The 21,970-nt window shown below is 43.3% G+C and overlaps 1 protein-coding gene across 1 annotated transcript in view; it reads left to right on the top strand.

The window, feature by feature from the left end:
* The first annotated feature begins 658 nt into the window (after positions 1–658).
* Positions 659–21,970, top strand: part of LOC145619727 (protein FAR1-RELATED SEQUENCE 4-like) — a 58,455-nt gene continuing 37,143 nt past the window's right edge. The window contains exons 1-3 of the mRNA XM_081674430.1: positions 659–716; positions 803–1,032; positions 1,092–1,882. Of these exons, the coding sequence (XP_081530556.1) occupies positions 659–716; positions 803–1,032; positions 1,092–1,882 (1,079 nt within the window). The remainder of the gene's footprint in view (positions 717–802; positions 1,033–1,091; positions 1,883–21,970) is intronic.

Below are 21,970 nucleotides of genomic sequence, written 5' to 3'. Positions count from 1 at the left end.
GTTGTGTTGTATTTTATGATTTGTGCGGATTTGTTGTCTGTATGTTACTTGAAAGAAGTATTTTCCTTGAATATTAACAAGCCTATCAAAGGCAATTATATATATACACAATGAGCATATATGTAATATGCAATTATATCCTTGTGTGACTAATAGACTATCATCACTAACACCTCTTATTAGATGAAGATATTGAGTACATAAGCACCTGCTAATTATGGTATGACTCATGTTTCTTGGCATAGGTCTCATTCTTGGGGCTGAATCTATGAAGCTTAAGCAAAAGAGTATATAAAACAAGTTTAGTAAATGGAATGTGGTTGGGTAATTTGTAAGCTGGACTCTCATTCATTTGAATTTTCTATAAAGTTTAAACTGAATATCTACAATCAATGCCTTTGAACAAGACTAAATTTCAGTCTTTATGGGTCAGATTTTTTCTTAATGAATGTTTGAGATAGTTGCCTTGGTTCCTTTCAAAGAGAGTTCACACATAAAATAGAATATCATGATGCTAAACAATTTATTCTAACAATTGTAACACTGAATTGAGACTTGTGTTTCTGATTTTTTTGGTTTTTAAAATTGACATAATTTGTGGTGAAGTTATTGTCAAATTTTTTTGTGGATTATAGTTTGTTTGAATAAAATTGTAAATATGGTGATTGACATAATAGGTGTAAATTGTTTGTTTTTGGATATAATAGGTGTAAATTGTTTGTAAATATGGTGATTGACATAATACGTGTAAAATTGACATAATAGGTGTAAATTGTTTGTTTTTGGATATAATTGTAAATAGGTGTAAATGTCATTATGGATGAGTATGGTGATTATGTTCAACAAATGGAGGAGATGGTGGAGTATGATGAATTAATGGATGAGATATTGGAGTATAATCGACAAATGGATGAAATTATTGCAGAGGGGACTGGTGACTCTGGAGGGTTTTGCACTCCAGATGAGAAGGAGGAGAATGCTGATGTTCAGAACATGGTTAACATGGACTGTATTAGGGTGGATCCCCCTGAGGTGGGCATGATTTTTGATTCATGGCAAGAAGCTGATTTTTTTACAATGCATATGGGAAGCAAGAAGGATTTGGGGTAGTGCTTGCTCAAAGTGCTTATAAGTGGGTACAAGGAGTGAAGGTAAAACATGCCACAATCTGGAAATGTGATTGTGCTGGTAAACCAGATTCAAGAAGGAGGGTTGGTGGGAAGAGAGTGTCCAGGGAGTTAGAAGGTGAACCTGTGGCAACAAAAAAGTCGAAAAAATGCGGTTGTAATGCAAAGGTGTATGCAGGGCTGTTGGAGAATGGTAGATGGGAGCTGAAGAACGTAATATTGCAGCATACTAACCATAATCCCACCCCATCTAAAGCAATGTTTGTGCCAAAGTACAGGTTGGATGAGTTAGAGAAAGTGCCATATGTCAAGCTTAGGCTTCATATTGGTGATGATGTCGGTATTAGCACTTCAACAATGCATAATATGATTGCTGCTGAGAGGAATGGCTTAGAAAATATGCCATTTACTAAGAGAGACTTACACAACTTGAGGGCTAGGGAGAAGAAATTGAAATTCAAAGATGGTGATGCCAATTCAATGATGAGTTATTTTAAAATGATGCAAAACAACAACAAGAATTTTTATCACATGCAGCGGTTGGATCAAAATGGGGTTCTCCATGATGTTTTATGGGTAGATCCTAGGAGTCAGTCTGCTTTTGATGATTTTGGTGACGTCGTGTGTTTCGATACGACCTTCCTCACAAATAAATATGATTTACCGTTTGCCAATTTTGTTGGCGCTAACCATCATGGGCAGACAACATTGCTTGGTTGTGCACTAATATCGCGGGAAACCACTGAAACTTTTAGGTGAGTTATAACTCTGTGTTCATTTACCTTTACAAAAATCTGTTCACTCCTGCTGTTGTTTTCTTTATAATTCCAATTATCTATTGCTTCCAGTTCCTGCCCTCTTCAAGTTTTTCATTTTTTCATTTGGATTTGCCTGATCTAATGCTTGATGTATTGTTAATATACGATCTATTGAATGCTCTACTGCTAATATTGTAGGAGATTATAGGCACTAAATGCGGAAATAACATGAATCATATTCACATAGCACCAAACCAAGGATCTCATGCATAACACATAAAGAAGTAAGAATTATACCTTTGAAGCGTGATTCCACTAGAGATCGAGCAAGAACAAGGGAGACAAAGAACCCCACGTGTGATTCCTCTACTTAGTCCACGAGCACGGATTAAACCTCCACTAATGCTAGTTAGTTGTGACCAAACGCTTCAATCAACCTTCAACGGAGATTAGAGTCACGAGCACACCACAACACCACCCACGCACCACCACACGCACCACCAAGGGAGGAGGAACGCACGGACAAGGGGAGGAGAGAGAGAGGGCCGAATGTGAGAGAGAGAATTAGGGTTTGGGATTTCTTGGTTGCTTGTCTGACAATTCACACTGTGTAAATTGTTATGTCATACAACCCTAGGCATGGTTTATATTTATAGATCATATCTAGAAATAAAACCATGTCCAAATCCTAATTAAACTCTACTTACAATCCAAGCCCAAACATAAGGTGTGTCATATACTCATTAGGCCCAATAATGGGCCTCCAACTTGTTTAACCCAATACTCTAGTGTGTGACCTTGTAGGATCCATCCTATAAGGCTTTGGACCATTTGACAAGCCCAAAGACCAATTGTCATATCTAGCAATAGACATTGACAACCTTATAGTATGAACTTATTATCTCCATAACTGTGATCCTTTGATATATCTAGTAATTGCACTTATCGAAGACATAACTCCTTCAATCTCCCACTTGTCTGAGACAAGTGCACTATATTCAAATTCCTTAAGTCAATTTGTGTCGATTTGATAATATGATTGCATCTCATGTCATGATCATATTGGTCTACAAATCTTTTCTTGAAATCTGAGTTAGAATTACAAAACAAACGGTTACTATGTAACACATTTGAGCACGGCCATGCATTCTCTGAATTCTCCCTCTTCAAGTGGCCAAGACACATTCCTAGTCTATAGGTAGACTCAATCCAATCTTGTGGCAACAAAAGCTCCCACTCAATTCATGAAGTGACTGGGAAACATCCTTTATAATCTCCAGTTACGGTAAGACGTTTGAATGTACCACAGTCAAAACAATCATTGAATAGAATTAGTGTTCCACTCATGTCAAAGGAATCCACTAATATATCCGGAAGTTCTATACTTGAACTTCAAAGTAGGTCTATAGTTCGATCATGCATCATTCATGCATATCCATGTGATTGACCGAGCATCATCACTATGCTCCCATAGCCTATGAAACTGCACTATCCAATCAATCTTACATGCTAGTTCTAATTTGTGAAATCATTTATGTCCAGTTTAATGATTTCGAACTAGGAACTTAAATAATGTATGAATTTTGTTCACCTGTGGGGTTTCATTCAAAAGGTCATCAACCTAGTGAGCCCATCAATTCATAATTATTTTGGACATTTTATTTAATATTAAAACCACAATTAAATAAGAGAAATAATAGAATTTCTGATTAAACATAATTCTGCAAATGAATGTATTACATATGTAATTTATTTTTCTCAAAACAAAAAAACAACTTCTAATTACATCATTCGCCTCAATCCAGCTTCATTAGCATGTTTCTCATGCTTTGGAGTTGGAAGGGGTTTAGTAAGTGGATCAGCGATATTCTCATCTGTATGAATTTTGCACATCTTGACATCTCCTCTGTCAACGATCTCTCGAATGAGGTAATACTTCCTCTCTACATGCTTGGATTTGAAATGTGACCTAGCTTCTTTTGATTGAGCAATAGCACCATTATTGTCACAAAACAACTCGATTCCCTTTTGAGCACTTGGTACAATGTCCAGCTCAATTAGGAACTTCTTTATCCAAACTGCTTCTTTAGCTGCTTCAACAGCAGCTATATACTCTGATTCTGTCGTAGAGTCTGCGATAGTGCTTTGCTTCGAACTTTTCCAGCTCACTGCTCCTCCATTTAGACAAAAAATGTACCCAGATTGAGATCTAAAGTCATCTCTGTCTGTTTGGAAACTCGCATCCGTATAACCTGTGACAACCAATTCCTTTTCGCCACCATACACTAGAAACATCTCTTTAGTCCTTCTCAAGTACTTAAGGATGTTCTTAGCAGCTGTCTAGTGTGCTTCTCCTGGATTTGCCTGAAACCTACTACACATGCCTAGAGCATATGCAACATCCGGCCTTGTACATATCATGGCATACATGATTGATCCTATTGCCGAAGCATAAGGTTTATCACTTACTCGTCTCATCTCCTCTGCCGTTTTAGGGCACTGAGATTTACAGAGAGTGATGTCATGAGACATGGGGAGAAATCCTCTCTTAGAGTCTTTCATGGAAAACCTATCAAGAACCTTATCAATATAAGTCTCTTGACTTAATCCAATCATCCTTCGAGACCTGTCTCGATGGATTTTGATCCCCAATTTGTATTCGGCCTCTCCTAAGTTTTTTCATGAAAAAACAACTTTTCAACCATTCCTTGACTGATTCAAGCATTGGTATGTCATTTCCCATGAGAAGTATGTCATCTACATACAAGACTAAGAAAACTACGCTGCTCCCACTAGACTTCTTGTATACACAAGGTTCCTCTTCACTTTTGACAAAATGAAACCTTTTGATTGCTTCATCAAAACGAAGATTCCAACTCCTGGATGCCTGCTTCGGTCAATAAATGGATTTCTCAAGCTTGCATACCTAGCTTTCTAGGATTTTCTGGATCTTCAAAACCCTCAGGTTGTGTCATGTACACTTCCTCAGTCAAGAACCCATTCATGAAGGCGGTTTTGACATCCATCTGCCAAATTTCGTAATCGAAAAATGCAGCAATCGCTAGAAGAATCCGAATGGACTTAAGCATTGCTACTGGGGAAAAGGTTTCATCATAGTCAATACCATGAATCTGTCTGTACCCTTTTGCAACCAGTCTTGCTTTATGGATGTAGGCATTTCCATCCTTGTCTGTTTTAATCTTGTAGACCCATTTGCAACCAATGGGTTTTACCCCATTAGGCAAGTCTACTAGGGTCCACACTTTATTTTTAGACATCGATTCCGTTTCGGATTTCATGGCCTCAAGCCATTTATCTGAGTTGGGGCTCACCAAAGCTTGCTTGTAGGTTGTGGGTTCCTCATTCTCCAATATGAAGATTTCAGAATCCTCAGTTAACAGAACCTCAACAAACTGTTTGTTCCTGATTCTGGCAGACCTACGTGGGGTAGGAGCAACAGTAGAAATTTTCTCTCCAACTCCTTGAAGATTTTCGCAAGAATTAGATTCAAGTGGGACGATAGGAGTCTCGCTAGTGGAATTAGCTTGCTCCGACGCATGATTAATCGTCTCATGCACCTTCGCCTCTGACATGGTGTTATCCACATCCATTTGTTGCTCGTCTCGAATTTCTTCGAGAACCACTTTACTACCACTTGGCTTTCTAGAGAGGAATTCCTTTTCTCGAAAGACACCATCGCGAGCAACAAACACTTTGTTATCTTCGCGATTGTAGAAGTAATACCCTTTTGTTTCTTTAGGATAACCCACAAAGAAACACTTGTCTGATTTAGGGTGTAGTTTATCGCCTTGTAAACGTTTTACATAGGCTTCACATCCCCAAATCTTGAGAAAAGACAACTTTGGAGCTATTCCATTCAACATCTCATATGGAGTCTTTTCAATTGCTTTGGATGGGCTTCTGTTTAGTATTCTAGCAGCTGCTTCTAATGCATATCCCCAAAAAGATATGTGAAGATCAGTAAAGCTCATCATGGACCGAACCATATCTAGTAGAGTCCTATTTCTCCTTTCTGACACTTCATTTAATTGAGGTGTCCCTGGAGGGGTTATTATGAAAGTATTCCACAATTAATCAGATGTTCATCAAATTCTTGGGTTAAATATTCGCCATCATGATCAGATCGTAATGCCTTAATTGTTTTCCCAAGCTGGTTTTGTACTTCATTCTGGAATTCTTTGAACTTTTCAAAGGCTTCCGACTTGTTATTCATTAAGTATATGTAACCAAATCTACTTTAATCATCAGTGAAAGTAATGAAGTAACTAAATCCACCCCTAGCTTTTGAACTCATTGGTCCACACACATCTGTATGTATGAGTCCCAAAAGGTCACTAGCTCTTTCACCTATACCTGTAAAGGGTGACTTAGTCATTTTCCCAAGCAAGCATGACTCACAGTTTTCAAATGATTCATAATCAAAAGAAGAGAGGAGTCCATCCTTATGTAATTTCTGGACACGCTTTTGGTTAATATGTCCAAGCCTACAATGCCATAGGTAAGTTGGGTTTGAACCATCTGTTTTCTGCTTTTTATGATCTATGTTGTAGACATGAGTTGCATATTCTAAGACATACAAGCCATTGATTAACTTAGCATTAGCATATAGCATGTTTTCTTTCGAAATAAAACAACGCTTGTCTCTTATTTCAAATGAAAATCCTTCAGTATCTAAAACTGGAACTGTTATAATGTTTTTAGTAATGCTTGGTACGAAATAACAATTATTAAGTACTAAAATAAGTCCAGAAGGAAGTCTCAAATGATAACTCCCAATAGCAAGTGCAGCAACTTTTTCTCCATTTCCTACTCGAAGTGTTACTTCCCCTGGATCCAGCTTCCTACTTCCTTTCAAGCCCTGCACGTCATTAACGATATGAGAACCACAACCGGTATCGAATACCTAAGTGGAAGATGAAGTAAGATTAATCTCTACAACAAAAACATCAAGTAACTCCTTACCTTCTGTTTTCACTGGTGTGTAATGGGGACACCCTGGTGTATGGACTTGCCATCCACCATAAAAGAAGCACTGGGAATCTCTCCTTATCAGGTACTCTTCTGCATGGTTAAGTAAGATGTTGATCAAATTTGCTGATGATCCCTCATCATTATGAGAAAGTCTTACTATGTCAAAACCATCATGGAGCGAGAACAAGATAATATCACGCGAGGAGTCATCATCGATCGGTTTCCCAAGGATATCCATTTGATTAATCATATCAATCAATTCATTGACATGGTTCCTCACTGACTGACCAGGTAAGAGTTTCTTTGCCATTATCTTACCATGAATCTTGTAAGTCTCATACCTTAAACTGTCAGCCCAGGAATAGTAAATATGAGGGATCGAGTTAACGACCTCTCTTACATTAGGATCGTTGACACCTCCACTACCCAATGCCCCCATGCCACCTCTACAGATAGCACGAAGACATTAATACAAGTTAGTCACCTCATACCGTCTGAACCTATTATACCAACAGTTTGGAATAGATTCCAGTATTAGGTACTTGACCCTTTGTGCATCCGAAACTAATTTCGCATGCCTTTCAGGATCCTGACCAAGAGCACACTTGTTCCCAATGGATACATACAGACGAGCTTCAAGCTTGTGGCTTGTGAGAACATTTCTCAATTCGTCCTCCCATTGACTGTAGTTTCTGAGATTTAGCCTTAAATTGAGTTTCATTGGTAAATCTGTGTTGTCATATAAGTTATTCATCTACAAACAAAAACAAAACGAGGCAAAATTCAATAGTTATGTTTAACAAATTTAAAGTACCATAAGCAATTTCAGAATTTATTTGTAACTTTAAAGCATTTTATTCAATTTTAAATGATCCCTATTGAATAAAATGATTCCAAGATCCTTTATTTGTGCAATAATTAACCGAACTGAGGCCCTGCCATCAACCATTACATTTTTAAAGTGAGTAAACTCTTTACTGATTACAACTCTTGTAATTCTTGGTTGAAAAATTAACCATCACATGTTTAATTATTACCCTTAGCTTCAAGGTTCTAAACTTGTTTCGGGGTTTTTTGTGATTCTCTCGGATACTGGTCGCGCTCTACTGACAATGAGACTCGGACACCTGCAAAATAACGAATATTCCGGTGATCGGAATATTCGCCTCCGACGATCAAGTTAGTGATCGGAAACAGAAAAGGCTAGAGAGAGAAAGTAGAGAGAAGTTGGAGCTTTTAGTGCTCTATATTAATGTCACCTCAAAATCCACCCCTCCCATCATAAATGATTGGGGTATATATAGGGGTGGGAACATGTGCCCCCTAGGGTTTATGCCCTAGAATCTCATGACATTTGGCTGCGCAATCAGAGGTCGCCACGTGTCGTGGGGGGCGCCGTTTTACGGCTTTCAAGGATTTCTCGGGATTTGGGCCTGAGGTCATCAGGGCCTTTTTCTCTTTCTGATTGTTACATTAGGGCATTTAGAGATGGCTAACAAGTGTCACCATGATAGGTGGACACGTGTCTCACTCTCATAGGGCCACGTGTCGCCTTTTTACTGGGCCACGTGTCACTATGAGATTGGGCCACGTACCTGGGGTATTTTTACCCTAAACATTTGCCCCTCAGAGGGGGTCACTAGTAGAAAAATTGAAAAAAACACCGCTCAATGGCCACCGGTTTTTAAAAACCGGTGGCAAAAAGAAGTGGAAAAATGGGCGGGATTGTGAGGATATATTATTGCCACCGGTTCGAACCGAACCGGTGGTTAAAACATTAATTCCACCGGTTCAAAACCGGTGGCCTTCTTAAAATAAAAAAAAAAACCGACCCGCCCTTTATAAACTCATAACCCTAGTCATTCCTCCAAACCGCCCCCTTCTTTTTCTCTTTCCTCCTCTCTCCTCTCCTCTTTCTCTCTCCTCTCAAACTCTCAACGCCTCCTTCTCTCTCCTCTCCTCTCCTCTTTCTCCCTCCTCCTTCTCTCTCCGATTTCGACCCTTCTCTCTGTCTTTCTCTTGTTTTTTTTTGTTGATTTCTCCTTCTCTTTCGTTTCCACCAACACGAAGACCACCAAGACCATCCAAATCATTCAAGTTCAGGTATAATTTCTGGGTTTAATTTGAATTTGGATTTTAATTGATTTTTCTGGGTATAATTAATGGATTTTAATCGATTTTTTGATGTTAATTCGATTTTTTTGGGGTTTTTTGGGTTTTTGTTTTGTTAATTAAACGAATTTTCTAGGTTTAATCAACACATGCATGCGGATTTCTGGGTGTTTTCGGGTTTTCTGGGTTGTTTTTTGAGGTTTTTTTGGTTTTTTCGGGTTTCTTGGTTTTTTGGGTTTTCTTTTTTTTACTTTTTTTATTTTGGGTTTTCTGGGTTTTTGGAATTTCTGGTTCGTGAATTAGATCTTAGTTGATGCACGATTTTTTGGGGTTTTTGGGTTTTCTTTTTTTTTTTTTTTAACTTTTTTTATTTTGGGTTTTCTGGGTTTTTGGAATTTCTGGTTCAATTCGTGATTTAGATCTTAATTGATGCACGATTTTTTGGGTTTGTCGAAAATTTTCTGGGTTTTTCGAAAATTTCCTAGGTTTTTCGAAAATTTTCTGGGTTTATAATTTCTGGGTTTTTTAAATCGAGTTTTATAATTTCTGGGTTTATAATGTCTGGGTTTATAATTTCTGGGTTTATAATTTATGGGTTATTTAATTCGAGTGTTCTGAGTTTTTTTTTTTTTTTTTTTTTTTTTTTTTTTTTTTTTTTCGCAGCTTATGTATATTAGTCGATTTATTTTTTTGTTTTGATTGATGCAGGTATTTTGATTAAGATCTTAAATAGAAGAATCAGGATGCAGGAATATTGTTTTTCATGTTGTATGGGGTTTTTTGGATTTTGATGATGTATATTTGTTTTTTGATTTGTATTGTAAATTTTTTTTTTAATTTATATGTTGTAATTGATCAATTTTATTGATTCATATTGTAAATAAAATTTCGATTACATAGATTGATATTGTTTGATTTATATTTATACGTTTTGTAAATTTTTTTAACTGAATTATTTGTTAGATTTCTTTTTGAAAAAGACAAAAAAAAAAAAAAAAATTATGTATGCATTGCCACTGGTTAACCGGTGGCAAAAATAATTAATACCCAAAAAAAAAAAGCGCGAAACGATAAATGCCACCGGTTAACCGGTGGCAATACTCCTTTTTGCCACCGGTTTTGAACCGGTGGCCTTTGCTTCGGAGTATTGCCACCCCCCAAATGACCACCGGTTCAAAACCGGTGGCATTGGGGGGTTTTGAACCGGTGGCCAATTCATATTTTCGCCTAGTGGGTGGCTCGTACACTTACTGGCCGCCTCCTCTGATCTTGCATTCTGGACGTCCTGGTACTCTGGGTTGGGTTTGCCTCCCATCTGCCCTGGGCGTCCATATACTTTTGATTCAAGGCTCTTTTTGCTACATGGGCGTCCATATATTTTGCTCTGGACGTCCTCGTAGTCTGGAATGAGCTTGGCTTCTTGCTTATCTAGACGTCCATACTTTGTACTGGACGTTCTTGTACTCTGAGAGAGGCTTAACCTCTGAATTCATGTGGTCGTCCCCTTACTTTAGGCTGGATGTCCTGATACTCTAGGAGGAGTTGATCTCCTAACTACCCAGAACGGCCACAGCAATGAGACTGGACGTTCTGATACTCTGGGAGGAGCTTATCTCCTAACTACCCAGAACGGCCACAGCAATGAGACTGGACGTTCTGATACTCTGGGAGGAGCTTATCACCTAACTACCCAGAACGACCACAACAATGAGACTGGACGTTCTGATACTCTAGGAGGAGCTTATCTCCTAACCACCCAGAGCGACCACATATTTTCTTTGGGTAAACTGGGCTTTCATGATTTTAGACGTACTTCCTGGCTTTTTAATCGTGCTTCGTACGTCTGAATTTCTTTTGGACTAAACGTCTGAGAACTGGGCGGACGCTTTTCCTGCTTACATATTCTCGAGTTGTGGAGACTAAGTGTTGAAGGTGTAAAATTCTTGAATTTGTCACTTAAACTCCTTTCAATTCACTTTAACGTGCCGTTAATTGTCCGTCTGGTCTTTTTCACAAGTTAACAGAACCCTAACATCGTCCTGTCCCTTTCTTCGAGTAATTTCTCAAGAAATTACCGTTTGAATGTTTAGGCGGGAAAAATGATTTTACCATTTTGCCCCCATGAGTTCATTCTATGAATATGGGAAGTGAATTCTCATTTTCACACTTTACCCAATTGTGAATTCTAGAGAGAAGGCAGAGCATTCTAGTGAGAGAAAGTTATTTTTCCCTTAATCTTCAAGAGCGCCGCCGTGAGTTTGAGTTTTCTTTGAGTTTTCCGGGCATTTTTGAGTTTTCCGGTCAACCTTCAAGAGCTTCACCACCACCTTTAAAGTTTTCAGAACGTACAAAGGTAGGCCGTCTACATTTCCTCTTTTATTTTTCCTTGTTTTCTTTTTCTTTTACTTCAATTCTAGATCCATACTCGGCTTCGTCCGACTCTTCTCATGAGGCCGGCCGTTCGCCTGGGACTCAGGAATCTAGAGTGGACGGAGAAGAGTTGTCTCCTCCTTGGAGTGAGTCTATGTCTGATGTGTACATACTCACCCCCACTTATTCTTCTCTGTCCCAACAGGCAATGGCAAGAACCATGCGAACGCGTGAGCGTCATGCGGCCAGGAACCCAGACGGCAGTCTGGTTCATCCTAGGGTCCTCTATGACCCTAGTAACCCAAGTACTATGGTGGAGACTAACTCCACCACTCAAACAACGAGTGCCTCCACTGGCTCTCATCACTTGGCCGTGGAGGTCACTTCTTCCTTCGAGGAACGCCTTCAAGCTGAAGGCGCCTCGTCCGCTCCAGCTCCGGAACTTAGGTTCCCTCAATTCGCCAGCTCGGTCATGGATGGGGCCGAGCTGGTAGCCTGCAAAGACAACCCTTCCAATCCCGGGGCGGACGCTTCAGGTTCGTCTGTCCCCTCTTCTTCTCAACCTCGGCCTCAACTGGGCGGGGCGGACAGACCCTTAACAGGAATCTCAATCAGAGAACCGTCCGTCCTGCCTATTCGCATCGCCCCTCCTTCGGGAAATGAGGCGGACGCTGCTAAAGACAAGGGCAAGCGTCCGATGGTCTTCGGAATTTGGGAGTGCCCCTTCTCATCAAGTGGAAGAAGAAGAAGTTGAGAAAGAGGTCGTGGGTGAGACGGCCGAAGGTGAGGCGGCGGCCGAAGGTGAGGCGGCGGCCGAAGAAACTGTCGCCAACATAGATAATTTCCGGGACCCGTACGCCTGTACGGTTGGGGAGACAGCCCTGAAGTTTTTGAAAAAAGACATCGAGAAGTACAAGGAGTCCCTCCATTTGGGGGTGGGATTCGAAATTCAAGTGCCCAGGAAGGCCATTGCTGTGGCTACCTAGGATGAGGAGAAGCCGCGCAAACGGGCGTTTTGCGTTTACAGGGTCGCCTTGGACGTGGGGCTCCGCTTCCCTCTTCATCCATTCGTCCGGACTGTCCTGGACGAGTATGACATCGGCCTCTTCCAACTGACGCCAAACAGTTGGATGAACATTTTTGGGTACTTAGTGACGTGCATCGCCAAAAAATTCACGCCAGACTATGCGGTCTTCTGTGAGATGCACTCACTTACTCGGCTGGAAAAAGATGCAGATGGTTGGCTCATCTTGAGTGCAACTAGGGATTACATGGTCGTGGTCGACCGCGTCAGTAAATGGAGGGACTGGAAGCACCGCTTTTACCGCGTCAAAACTCAGGACGCGGAGTTCAACCTCCGCATGAACAAGTGCCGTCCAGAGCCTATTCAACTTAGACGCGGAGACCATAAGCCTGACAAGCCGCCCATCCACCCAAGCCACGAACACCAGCTCGAGTACTTCAAAGTTAATCGGGTCAAGCGGGGCAATAAAACTGAACGGGTCCCTAGCCATTGGGTTCCTCTTGCCAATTGGCTTAGGGACCCTATCTTCATGTCTGCGTACGGCCTGTACCAAAACAAGCCCCAAGGTGGACACTTAGAAATATATAAACTTCTTGTACGCACGTAGAGTTTTTTAGAAAAATATTCTAACACTTTTGCTTTTTCTTTTTGTAGCGGAGGCGTACGCAATGCTTGACCCGGCCCAAAAAGGCGAGGTGGAGATGTCCGAGGTGGACCTGGCCAGATACAAGGCTCGTTTCAAGATGTACGAGCAACTCAAGGAGGTAAAAACTTAGTTTATTTTTTGAATTTCTCATTCCTTATTGTGTCCGTTCTGCTATATTGGGAGGAACCTACTTCCTAAGTTTGCACGGACGCTTTATGTCCGTTCAGGCATGCTGGAAGGGAGCTCCTTTCCCAAATCACACGGACGCCATCATGTACTTTGACTTTTAAAATTTTTTTAACTTTGGTTGTATTTTTGCAGACCTCCTCCTCTACTCCGAAGGCCAGGAGGAAGCAGCCGGCCACGTCCACTCCTGATGCGAACGCATCCAAAAGGAGGAAGACGGTTGCTTCCAAGCCGTCTTCGAAAACCGCGGCCACGGCAAAATCGCAGACTGCTACAACGCAGTCTAAAGGAGAACAACCCCGGCTGACACAAAGCGGGGCCTCCAAGCCCATGGAGCCTGTAGCTGATCAGGTCCATGAAGAGTCCGTCCCTTCGGACGGTGGGGATAAGTCAACCCCAGAAAAAATGACCGGCCGCTGGACAATCGGGACGATTGCCGGGGTCGAGATTGTCAAAAAATCTAACTGGCTAAATGCTAGTCAGTTGGCCAGCGATGCTGATGCTGGTCGTCCACAAAACGAGGGGGAGGGCTCTTTGCCGCCTCCTCCCACCAATCTTTCTCCTCCAAGCTTCTCCACTGGTTAGCCTTCTTCTTTCTTAATTTTTGTACACCTTTATTTACTTGTAAATTTTAGCTAACTCTTCTTACACGGTCGTCCGCAGATATATCAGAGGAGATGCAATTGAGGATGCCCGGCCAGTCACTGACTGGTGCGGACAGGAAGGCCATGCGCGAGGCCATGGTTCGCGCGGTCCCCCTAGCGCAGCGTGATAAGCTGCGGGGGATCAATGAGGGCTTCCTCGGCCCCATGCTAAATTGTAGCGCTGAGGTACGCTTCTTTCTCCTTATGCTTTTTCTTTCCAACACTTAGCAAATTTCTATATTTAACTAAGTTTCTTTTTCTGTCCGCAGCTCTTCCTCCGTCTGAACGCCTTCCTAGACTGGAAGGACAAAGAAAATGAACGGTTGAAGCAAGCTTGGCTGGAGATCAGAAAGGCCGAGGACGCAGTGACGGGGACGGCCGCCGTCCAACGGGTGCACCTTGAGACCCAAATAACCGCACTGGCCGACAAGGCTGCGCGGCAAAATGAAGACCTGGTCAAACTGGGCAAGGCGCTCAACGAGGAGTCCTTGGCGAGGGAGGCCATGCGGGTTGAGAGGGACAAGGCCGTCCTAGAGAGGGATAAATGGAGGCTGGGCTTCGAGGCGTCTGAAGCCTTGAAGAGTGAGCTGAAGTTGGCCCAAGCCAACCTTAAGTCTGCTCTAGATGAAGCGGACGCGCTGAAGGTCGAGGTTGAGACCTTAAAGAAGTCCATTGCGGACTACGAGGAGCAACTTAAAACTCCTCGGCCACCCAGCGCGGAAGAAATCGTCCGCATTGAGCAAAATGCCGAGGACAGACTTAAGGCATACTTCTTCGATGCCTTCGACTTGATGGTGGAAGAAGGTGAAGCCGCCTATTACGAGGAACGCTTCAAGAAGCGGCTTCAGTACGTCTGCCTCAGAGAAGAGGCAAAGAAGGCCGGCATGCCTCCTCCTGAGCTGGTAGTTACTTCCCCCGAGTCCGGAGAGGACGGGGACGAGGAGGAGGAGGAGGCAGACGACAAGGCTGCCCTAGTTGCGGACGCCAAAAGTGCGGAGGAGCCTGCCAAGGAGAATACGGCTAAGTAGAGGTCAGGTCCTCCAGCAGCCGTCTGCTCAGCTTTCAAGCTTTCCTTCTTTTTCAGCTTATTGTGTACTTAGCTTATTTTGTACTTCTTTTTTTTTGTTTCTAATTTGAAGCCGCCTGTTAGGGCGGTGTTGTAAACATTTTGGCCGCCTTTGTGCGGTCTTATTAATGAAAATTTTGTCCGCCTTTGCGTGGTTCTTTCACCTTTGTTTCATACTTGGCAATTTTTGCAATTTTGCGTTTTTTGAATGATTTTCGTACGTTTCAACATTATGTCTTTTCATACGTTCCTAGGGATGTGCCCCTTTATTCGGTGTTCGCCTAGTCCATTCTCTAAGTGGTTTGATTAACTTGGTAGTTTTTATACGTTAAAAGGGTATGACGACTAGCAAGTTAATCAAATCATAGTAATGATTGCCCTTGGACTAGGTGAAGCAGCGAATCAATTTAATTGGCCGTTCGGCTATCATTGTACGAGCAGTCCGTTGAATCTATCGCTCGGACGCACCCTAGAAATCCTAAGTATTATCTCAACTTAGAGATTCCTTGATCGGCCGGGCCAAACGCCTAGGTATGCCCTTGCCCTATTTGTAAAGGACACTTGCTTTCTACACAAGTTTGGAATACCTTGCCTCAATCGTCCGCCTAGAATTGGGCGGACGCATTGTTCTCTGAATTTAATCAGTGTTTTTTTTTTTTTTTTTTTTTTTTTTTTTTTTTTTTGTGTGGCCGAATTGCTATATTTTTTTTTTTTACTTCGGCCATTCAATAAGAATGATAAGCCGTGTTACTACATTGGAAGCAACTTAGTAAATCATTTCATTCGGCCTTTAATCATAAATAATAACAAGCAAATAAATACAAGTAAAACAACAAATAGTTCAACAATGCCTGACTTTTCATTAATTTTTGTCAAAGGTACATTGTTGTGGCCATATGGCTTTAATTACAAGGCTCGGTCAGTAGACCTAGCTGTATAAACAGCTTTTTTGGCTAAGTATTTAAAGAAACAAAACTTAAACATGATACTTCTTCAGGTTATCAGTGTTCCATGTCCGTGGGATCTGACGGCCATCAATTGCCTCAAGGCGATATGTGCCGTCTCGGACTTCTTCCCTGATTCTGTACGGCCCCTCCCAGTTTGGAGTCAACTTTCCGTCCTCATTGGCACGGCCAACAGCTTCCATTTTTCTCAACACTAGATCCCCCATTTTGAGCGGGCGCTTAGACACTCGGCGGTTATATGCCCTTATCATCCTTAAGCAATAAATTTCATGCCTAAGAGCCGCATTGCCCCTAGCTTCTGGAAGGAAATCTAGGGCGGTCTTCATGGCCTCCCAATTGGCCGATTCATCATAAAGCATTACCCGCAAAGTGGGCTCATACATTTCAATTGGGAGTACAGCCTCAGCTCCATAGACCAAAAAGAATGGAGTCTCCCCTGTAGAACTCTTTGCCGTTGTCCGTATGGACCATAGCACATTGACCAACTCGTCTGCCCATAGGCCGCCTGCTTTTTCAAGCTTGCGCTTGATCCCATTTGAAATCAACTTGTTATAGGCGTCAACTTGAGCATTGGCTTGTGGTCGGCCGACTGAGGCAAAGCAATGAGTAATGCCTTGGTCTCCCAACCATTCTTTAAGTTGACGCGTCTCAAACTGGGGTCCATTGTCGAACACCATTGACTGAGGTACCCCATACCGAGTGATTATGCTCTTCCAAATGAAGGCTGACACATCCGTCCATTTAATGCCCCGGACGGCCTCAGCTTCAACCCATTTAGTGAAGTAGTCTACTGCCACTAGTACATATCGTCTCTGGCCGGATGCAGGAGTATACGGCCCCAAAATGTCCATGCCCCATTTGGCTAAAGGAAGCGGACTACTGATGGCTGATAGACTATTTGCTGGACGATGAATAAGGGTTGAAAATCTCTGGCACTTGTCACATTTTTTCACCATTTTCATGGCGTTCGGATTCAAGCTCGGCCAGTAATATCCCAAATGTGTTGCTTTTTCGGCTAAGGCTCGTCCTCCAATATGCGAGCCACAATGTCCCTGATGAAGGTCGTCCAACACATCATGCCCCCTTTCAGGAGTTATACACTTAAGGTAAGGCTTCACAAAGGCTCTTTTGAATAGCTCCCCATCCTTCAGCTCGAACCAAGCTGCCTTGCTCTTCAATAGCCAACTCTCTTTGGGATCGTCCGGAAGTATTCCATCCCTTAAGTAGGAAATAATTCCGTCCATCCAGTTGAACTCCTATCTATTATCTGAACGGGCTCAGCATCAATGCTCCTTTTCTCCTTTACTTCCCAAAACACTGATCTTGGAGTATCACATGATGCCGAGGAAGCCAATTTGGAGAGGGCGTCCGCTTGATGATTCTCTGAATGAGGAACTTGCTTGAGAGAAAAAAGTTCTAGGCCTTCGGCCTCATCCTTAACTAGCTGCATGTACTTCATCATGGCCGGCTCCTTGGCCTCGAAGCCACCATTGACTTGGTGAACTATTAGCCGGGAGTCCGAGCATACTTCAATTTTGGTTGCCCCGGCCGCTTTACACATCCTTAGGCCGGCCAACAATGCTTCGTACTCAGCTTCATTGTTTGACGCTTGGAACTGAAACCTCAACGCATACTCATACTTGTCTCCCTCAGGAGATTCACATATAATACCAGCGCTACACCCGGTCGCTGTTGCACTACCATCCACAAACACTTTCCAGACTTGGTCCCCGGCCGGCTGAAGATCAGGCCGTGTCATTTCAGCCAAAAAATCCGCAAAGGCTTGCCCCTTGATTGCCTTCCTTGGTTCAAACACAAGATCAAAACCTCTGAGCTCCAAGGCCCACTTGACCATGCGGCCACTTGCCTCTAATGTTGAGAACGACTTCTTCAAGGGTTGGTCTGTATAGACCACAATTGAATGTGCTAAAAAGTATGGCCGCAGCTTCTTTGATGCCATGTACAAGGCCAGGCCAAATTTTTCAATTGGGGGGTTCTTAAGCTCAGCATTGTGAAGTACATGGCTGATAAAATACACCGGGACCTGATGGTCGTCCCTTTCAGCAAGAAGGACGGCACTTAGAGAATGTTCGGAGATGGCAAGATAGATATATAGCTTCTCATTCCTGAGCGGACTGACGAGGCGAGGCAATGTATGCAAATGACTTTTTAACTGTACGAATGCTTCCTCGGCCTCCTCTGTCCACTCAAACATGGCTTTCTTCTTAATGGTTTGAAAAAAGTAACGACACTTATCCCCTGATCTTGACAAAAATCTTCCAAGGGCTGCTAAACAGCCGGTCAGTCTTTGCACCTCCTTGGTTGTTCTTGGAGACTTCATGTCAAGGACGGCTTGAATTTTTTCAGGGTTGGCCTTAATTCCACGTTGATCAATCAAAAATCCGAGAAACTTGCCGGACTCAACACCAAATACACACTTCTTTGGATTTAACATCATCTTATGCCGCCTGAGTTCGGTGAACGTTTCTCGTAGATCCTTGAGATGGTCGGCCGGCTCTTTTGACTTGACAATCATGTCATCAATGTATGCCTCCACGTTCCGGCCGAGCTGATCTCTAAAGACTGTATTAACAAGCCTCTGAAATGTAGCAGGGGCGTTCTTGAGGCCGAATGGCATAACTTTGTAACAGTACAACCCCTACTCGGTCACAAACGCTGTTTTATCTTGATCTTCTTCCCACAAAGGAATTTGATGGAATCCGGAGTATGCGTCCATGAAACTCATAAGGGCGTGTCCGGCCGTAGAGTCAACCAAACGGTCAATCTTAGGCAAGGGGAAGCTATCCTTAGGGCACGCCTTGTTCAAGTCCGTGTAATCCACGCACATCCTCCAAGTCCCATTCGGCTTTTTCACAAGAACTACATTGGCCACCCAATCTGGGTAAAAGCATTGGCGAATGAAACCGGCGTCCAGCAGCTTTTTTACCTCTGCTGTGGCCGCCTGATTCCTCTCTTCTCCGTGATTCCTCTTCTTCTGGCGGACATGCTTTATCAGAGGATTCACGGCCAACTTGTGCACGGCCAGGTCAGGACTTATTCCTGGCATTTCACCAACTTCAAATGCAAACACATCTTTGAATTCTCTTAACAGCTGAACCAACTCATCCCCAAGCAATCCCAAGGCTATAGTGCCGACACTAACTGTCCGTTCTGGGTAGTTGGAGTCAAGCACTAGATCCTGGTGGCTGCCGGCCGGCTGGGGCCTCAACTCATCTGGCCGGCCGACAGTCATTAATTGCTAGGCTTCTTCTGCCCTGGTCGCCTTACGCTTCTGGCCGACCTGGTATGCTGGGAGTGAGGTTCCTTCTTCCTTAGGCTCGGACAATTTTGGCCGCGTGCTGTAGGCTTCACGGCCAGCTGATTACATTCCTTAGCCATTTTCTGACTTCCTTGAATTGTTCCAATTTTTCCGTCCGACCTTTCAAACTTCAGCAACATCAAGTGGGGCACTATGACCGCCTTGGCTGCATTGAGAGTAGGGCGGCCAAGGATGACATTGTACCTAGTTAACTCTTTTACCACAAGGAAACGGACGACCATGTCTCTTCCTTCACCCTTCTGCCCGAAACGGATGGGAAGGTCAATCCGTCCAACTGGATGAATGATATTCCCCCCAAATCCTACTAAGGGGTGAGTTATATCATGGAGAGCATCTTCTGGGAAGCTTAAAGTCCTTAAGGCAGAGAGACTGATGATATCGGCCGAACTCCCCGTATAAATCAATATCCGTCCCACCTTCAAATTTGCTATCTTCATTACAAAGACCATGGGATCATTGTGCAAAGCTCTGACCTCTCCACGGTTAGCCTCACTTATGATTACTTCAGGAAATGGCTCAGCCTTAACAACGTCTGTTTGCATCACATTTGACAAATTTCGAGCGTCCTGCTTGATTCCTTTCATGGTAGGGCCGCCTGAAGCAAAGCCTCCTGATATCACGGCCACAAAAGTTGAATCAGTGCTATTCCCATCATCTTCCTTGTCATTTTTCTTATCACTTTGTTGCTTTTTCTCGGACGTGTTTTCTGTCCGCTTGAAGGTGAATTTGGACTTGGTCACATAGGGTTTCAGCAGACCCTTGTCGGCCAACTTATCCAACAGCCTCTTAAGGTTAATACACTCATTCGTGTCATGACCCACATCCTTGTGGTAGTGACAATACTTGTTCTTGTTTCTATACTGAGGTGAGCCTCTCAAAGGCTGAGGCTTCTCAAACTCAAACTTGTCTTTTATCTCCATCAAAATGGAGTAACCATCCTTGTTGAACTCATACTGAGGCTCGTACGTCTTACTTTTCTTTGACTTGGGTTGCTTGTCATCAGCTACCCAGATTTCTTTTCTTTTGTTTCCTTCTTTCTTTCGACCAGCCGAGTCTTGCTGAGAAGATTGCTTCTTCTCAGCCCCCTTGGCTGGCTGTTCTGATTTGGTGAGCGAACAAAAGTCCGCGGCCTCAATATAGGCTTTGGCTTCCCGCAATACACCTGCGTATGACCGAATCTTTTTTCTGACCAAATCAAACTTAAAACCATTATGTCTTAATCCCCGGAGAAATTCTGAGTAAGCCATTTCGTCCGGAAGATTATGAATTTGGGCTTTTTCTTGGTTAAACCTTTGGACGTACGAGCGTAGTCCTTCATTCTTTCCTTGGACAATTGTAGCCAAGTTGAGACTTGTCTTTCTTGGTGGGATGTTGTATGAGAAGTTTCTCACAAACAACAAACTGAGGGTGGTAAAGCAATTGATGCATCCGGCTGGAAGGCTGTTAAACCAATCCTGGGCTACCCCTTTGAGAGTGGCCGGGAAGCATCTACACCATGTAGCATCATCATCTACACTTTGCAAGTACATCAAGTTCTTGTACGAGGTAACATGCTCCTCTGGGTTGCCCGTACCATCATAGGCACCCACTAGTACACTCTTCACTTTTGCTGGTTGAGGGGATGCTAGTATGTCTTGCGAAAACGGAGGCGGCTTATCTCCCAAATTCAGCAAACACATTTGCCAATCAATAGGCTGAGGCTGAGCGAACGTTCCAGCCAGGTAGGGAGTCTGGCCGAACATCTGACCATACGGCCCATATTGCCCAAAGACTTGGGGAGTTGGTTGTATCAACCCATTGAGTACTTGAGGGGGCTGATATTGTAATGGCTGGATTGGACGGGGAGTGATAGTATGACTCTTGCTGGAAGCGGCCGTGTTGGTGAATTGGGAGAAAGATTGGTTGGAGGCCTCATCCTTGTCAGAGTATGCGGCCCTCTCCCTTTGCTTGTGCCGAATGTAGTCCCTTGCGTCCTTGAAACGCTGTGACGGCTCAGTCTCAACATTTTTTGGCTATCTGCCCCTCCCCCCAGCCGACTGTGTTTTCGCCAGCAGGCTAGAGAAGTTGGTCCGTGGGACTCGGGGAGACCTTCCGTGCGGACGACGGAATGGGGTGTTACCAGCATCAGTTACATTGGTCTTGTTGTTGGCTTTCTTGGAGGTGCCTCCTCCCCCCTTTTGCTGGGTAGCCGCCAATTCCTTGCTGACCTTAGTTAGCTCGGCCATTAAAGTAGCTGGGGTAACAGGAGGTTGTTCGGCCTCTTCAAATGAGGCAGTCAAAGGATTGCTTTAGTGTATGGTAGTACGTATGTCTTCTACATATCCATCCTCGCCTGGACGAGGACCAGAATTAGGTGTCTGACCATCTATTGCCATAACGGACGAGTATCCCCACAGACGGCGCCAAATGTTTCGGGGTTTTTTGTGATTCCCTCGGATACTGGTCGCGCTCTGCTGACAATGAGACTCGGACACCTGCAAAATAACGAATATTCCGGTGATCGGAATATTCGCCTCCGACGATCAAATTAGTGATCGGAAACGGAAAAGGCTAGAGAGAGAAAGTAGAGAGAAGTTGGAGCTTTTAGTGCTCTATATTAATGTCACCTCAAAATCCACCCCTCCCATCATAAATGATTGGGGTATATATAGGGGTGGGAACATGTGCCCCCTAGGGTTTATGCCCTAGAATCTCGTGACATGATTGGCTGCGCAATCAGAGGTCGCCACGTGCCGTGGGG

This window comes from Chenopodium album, chromosome 27, assembly GCF_948465745.1.
Source record: "Chenopodium album chromosome 27, dcCheAlbu1.1, whole genome shotgun sequence".
Lineage (NCBI taxonomy): Eukaryota > Viridiplantae > Streptophyta > Magnoliopsida > Caryophyllales > Amaranthaceae > Chenopodium > Chenopodium album.
The sequence above is the reverse complement of the archived record's forward strand: the minus strand, read 5'-3'. Positions and strand labels throughout refer to the sequence as shown.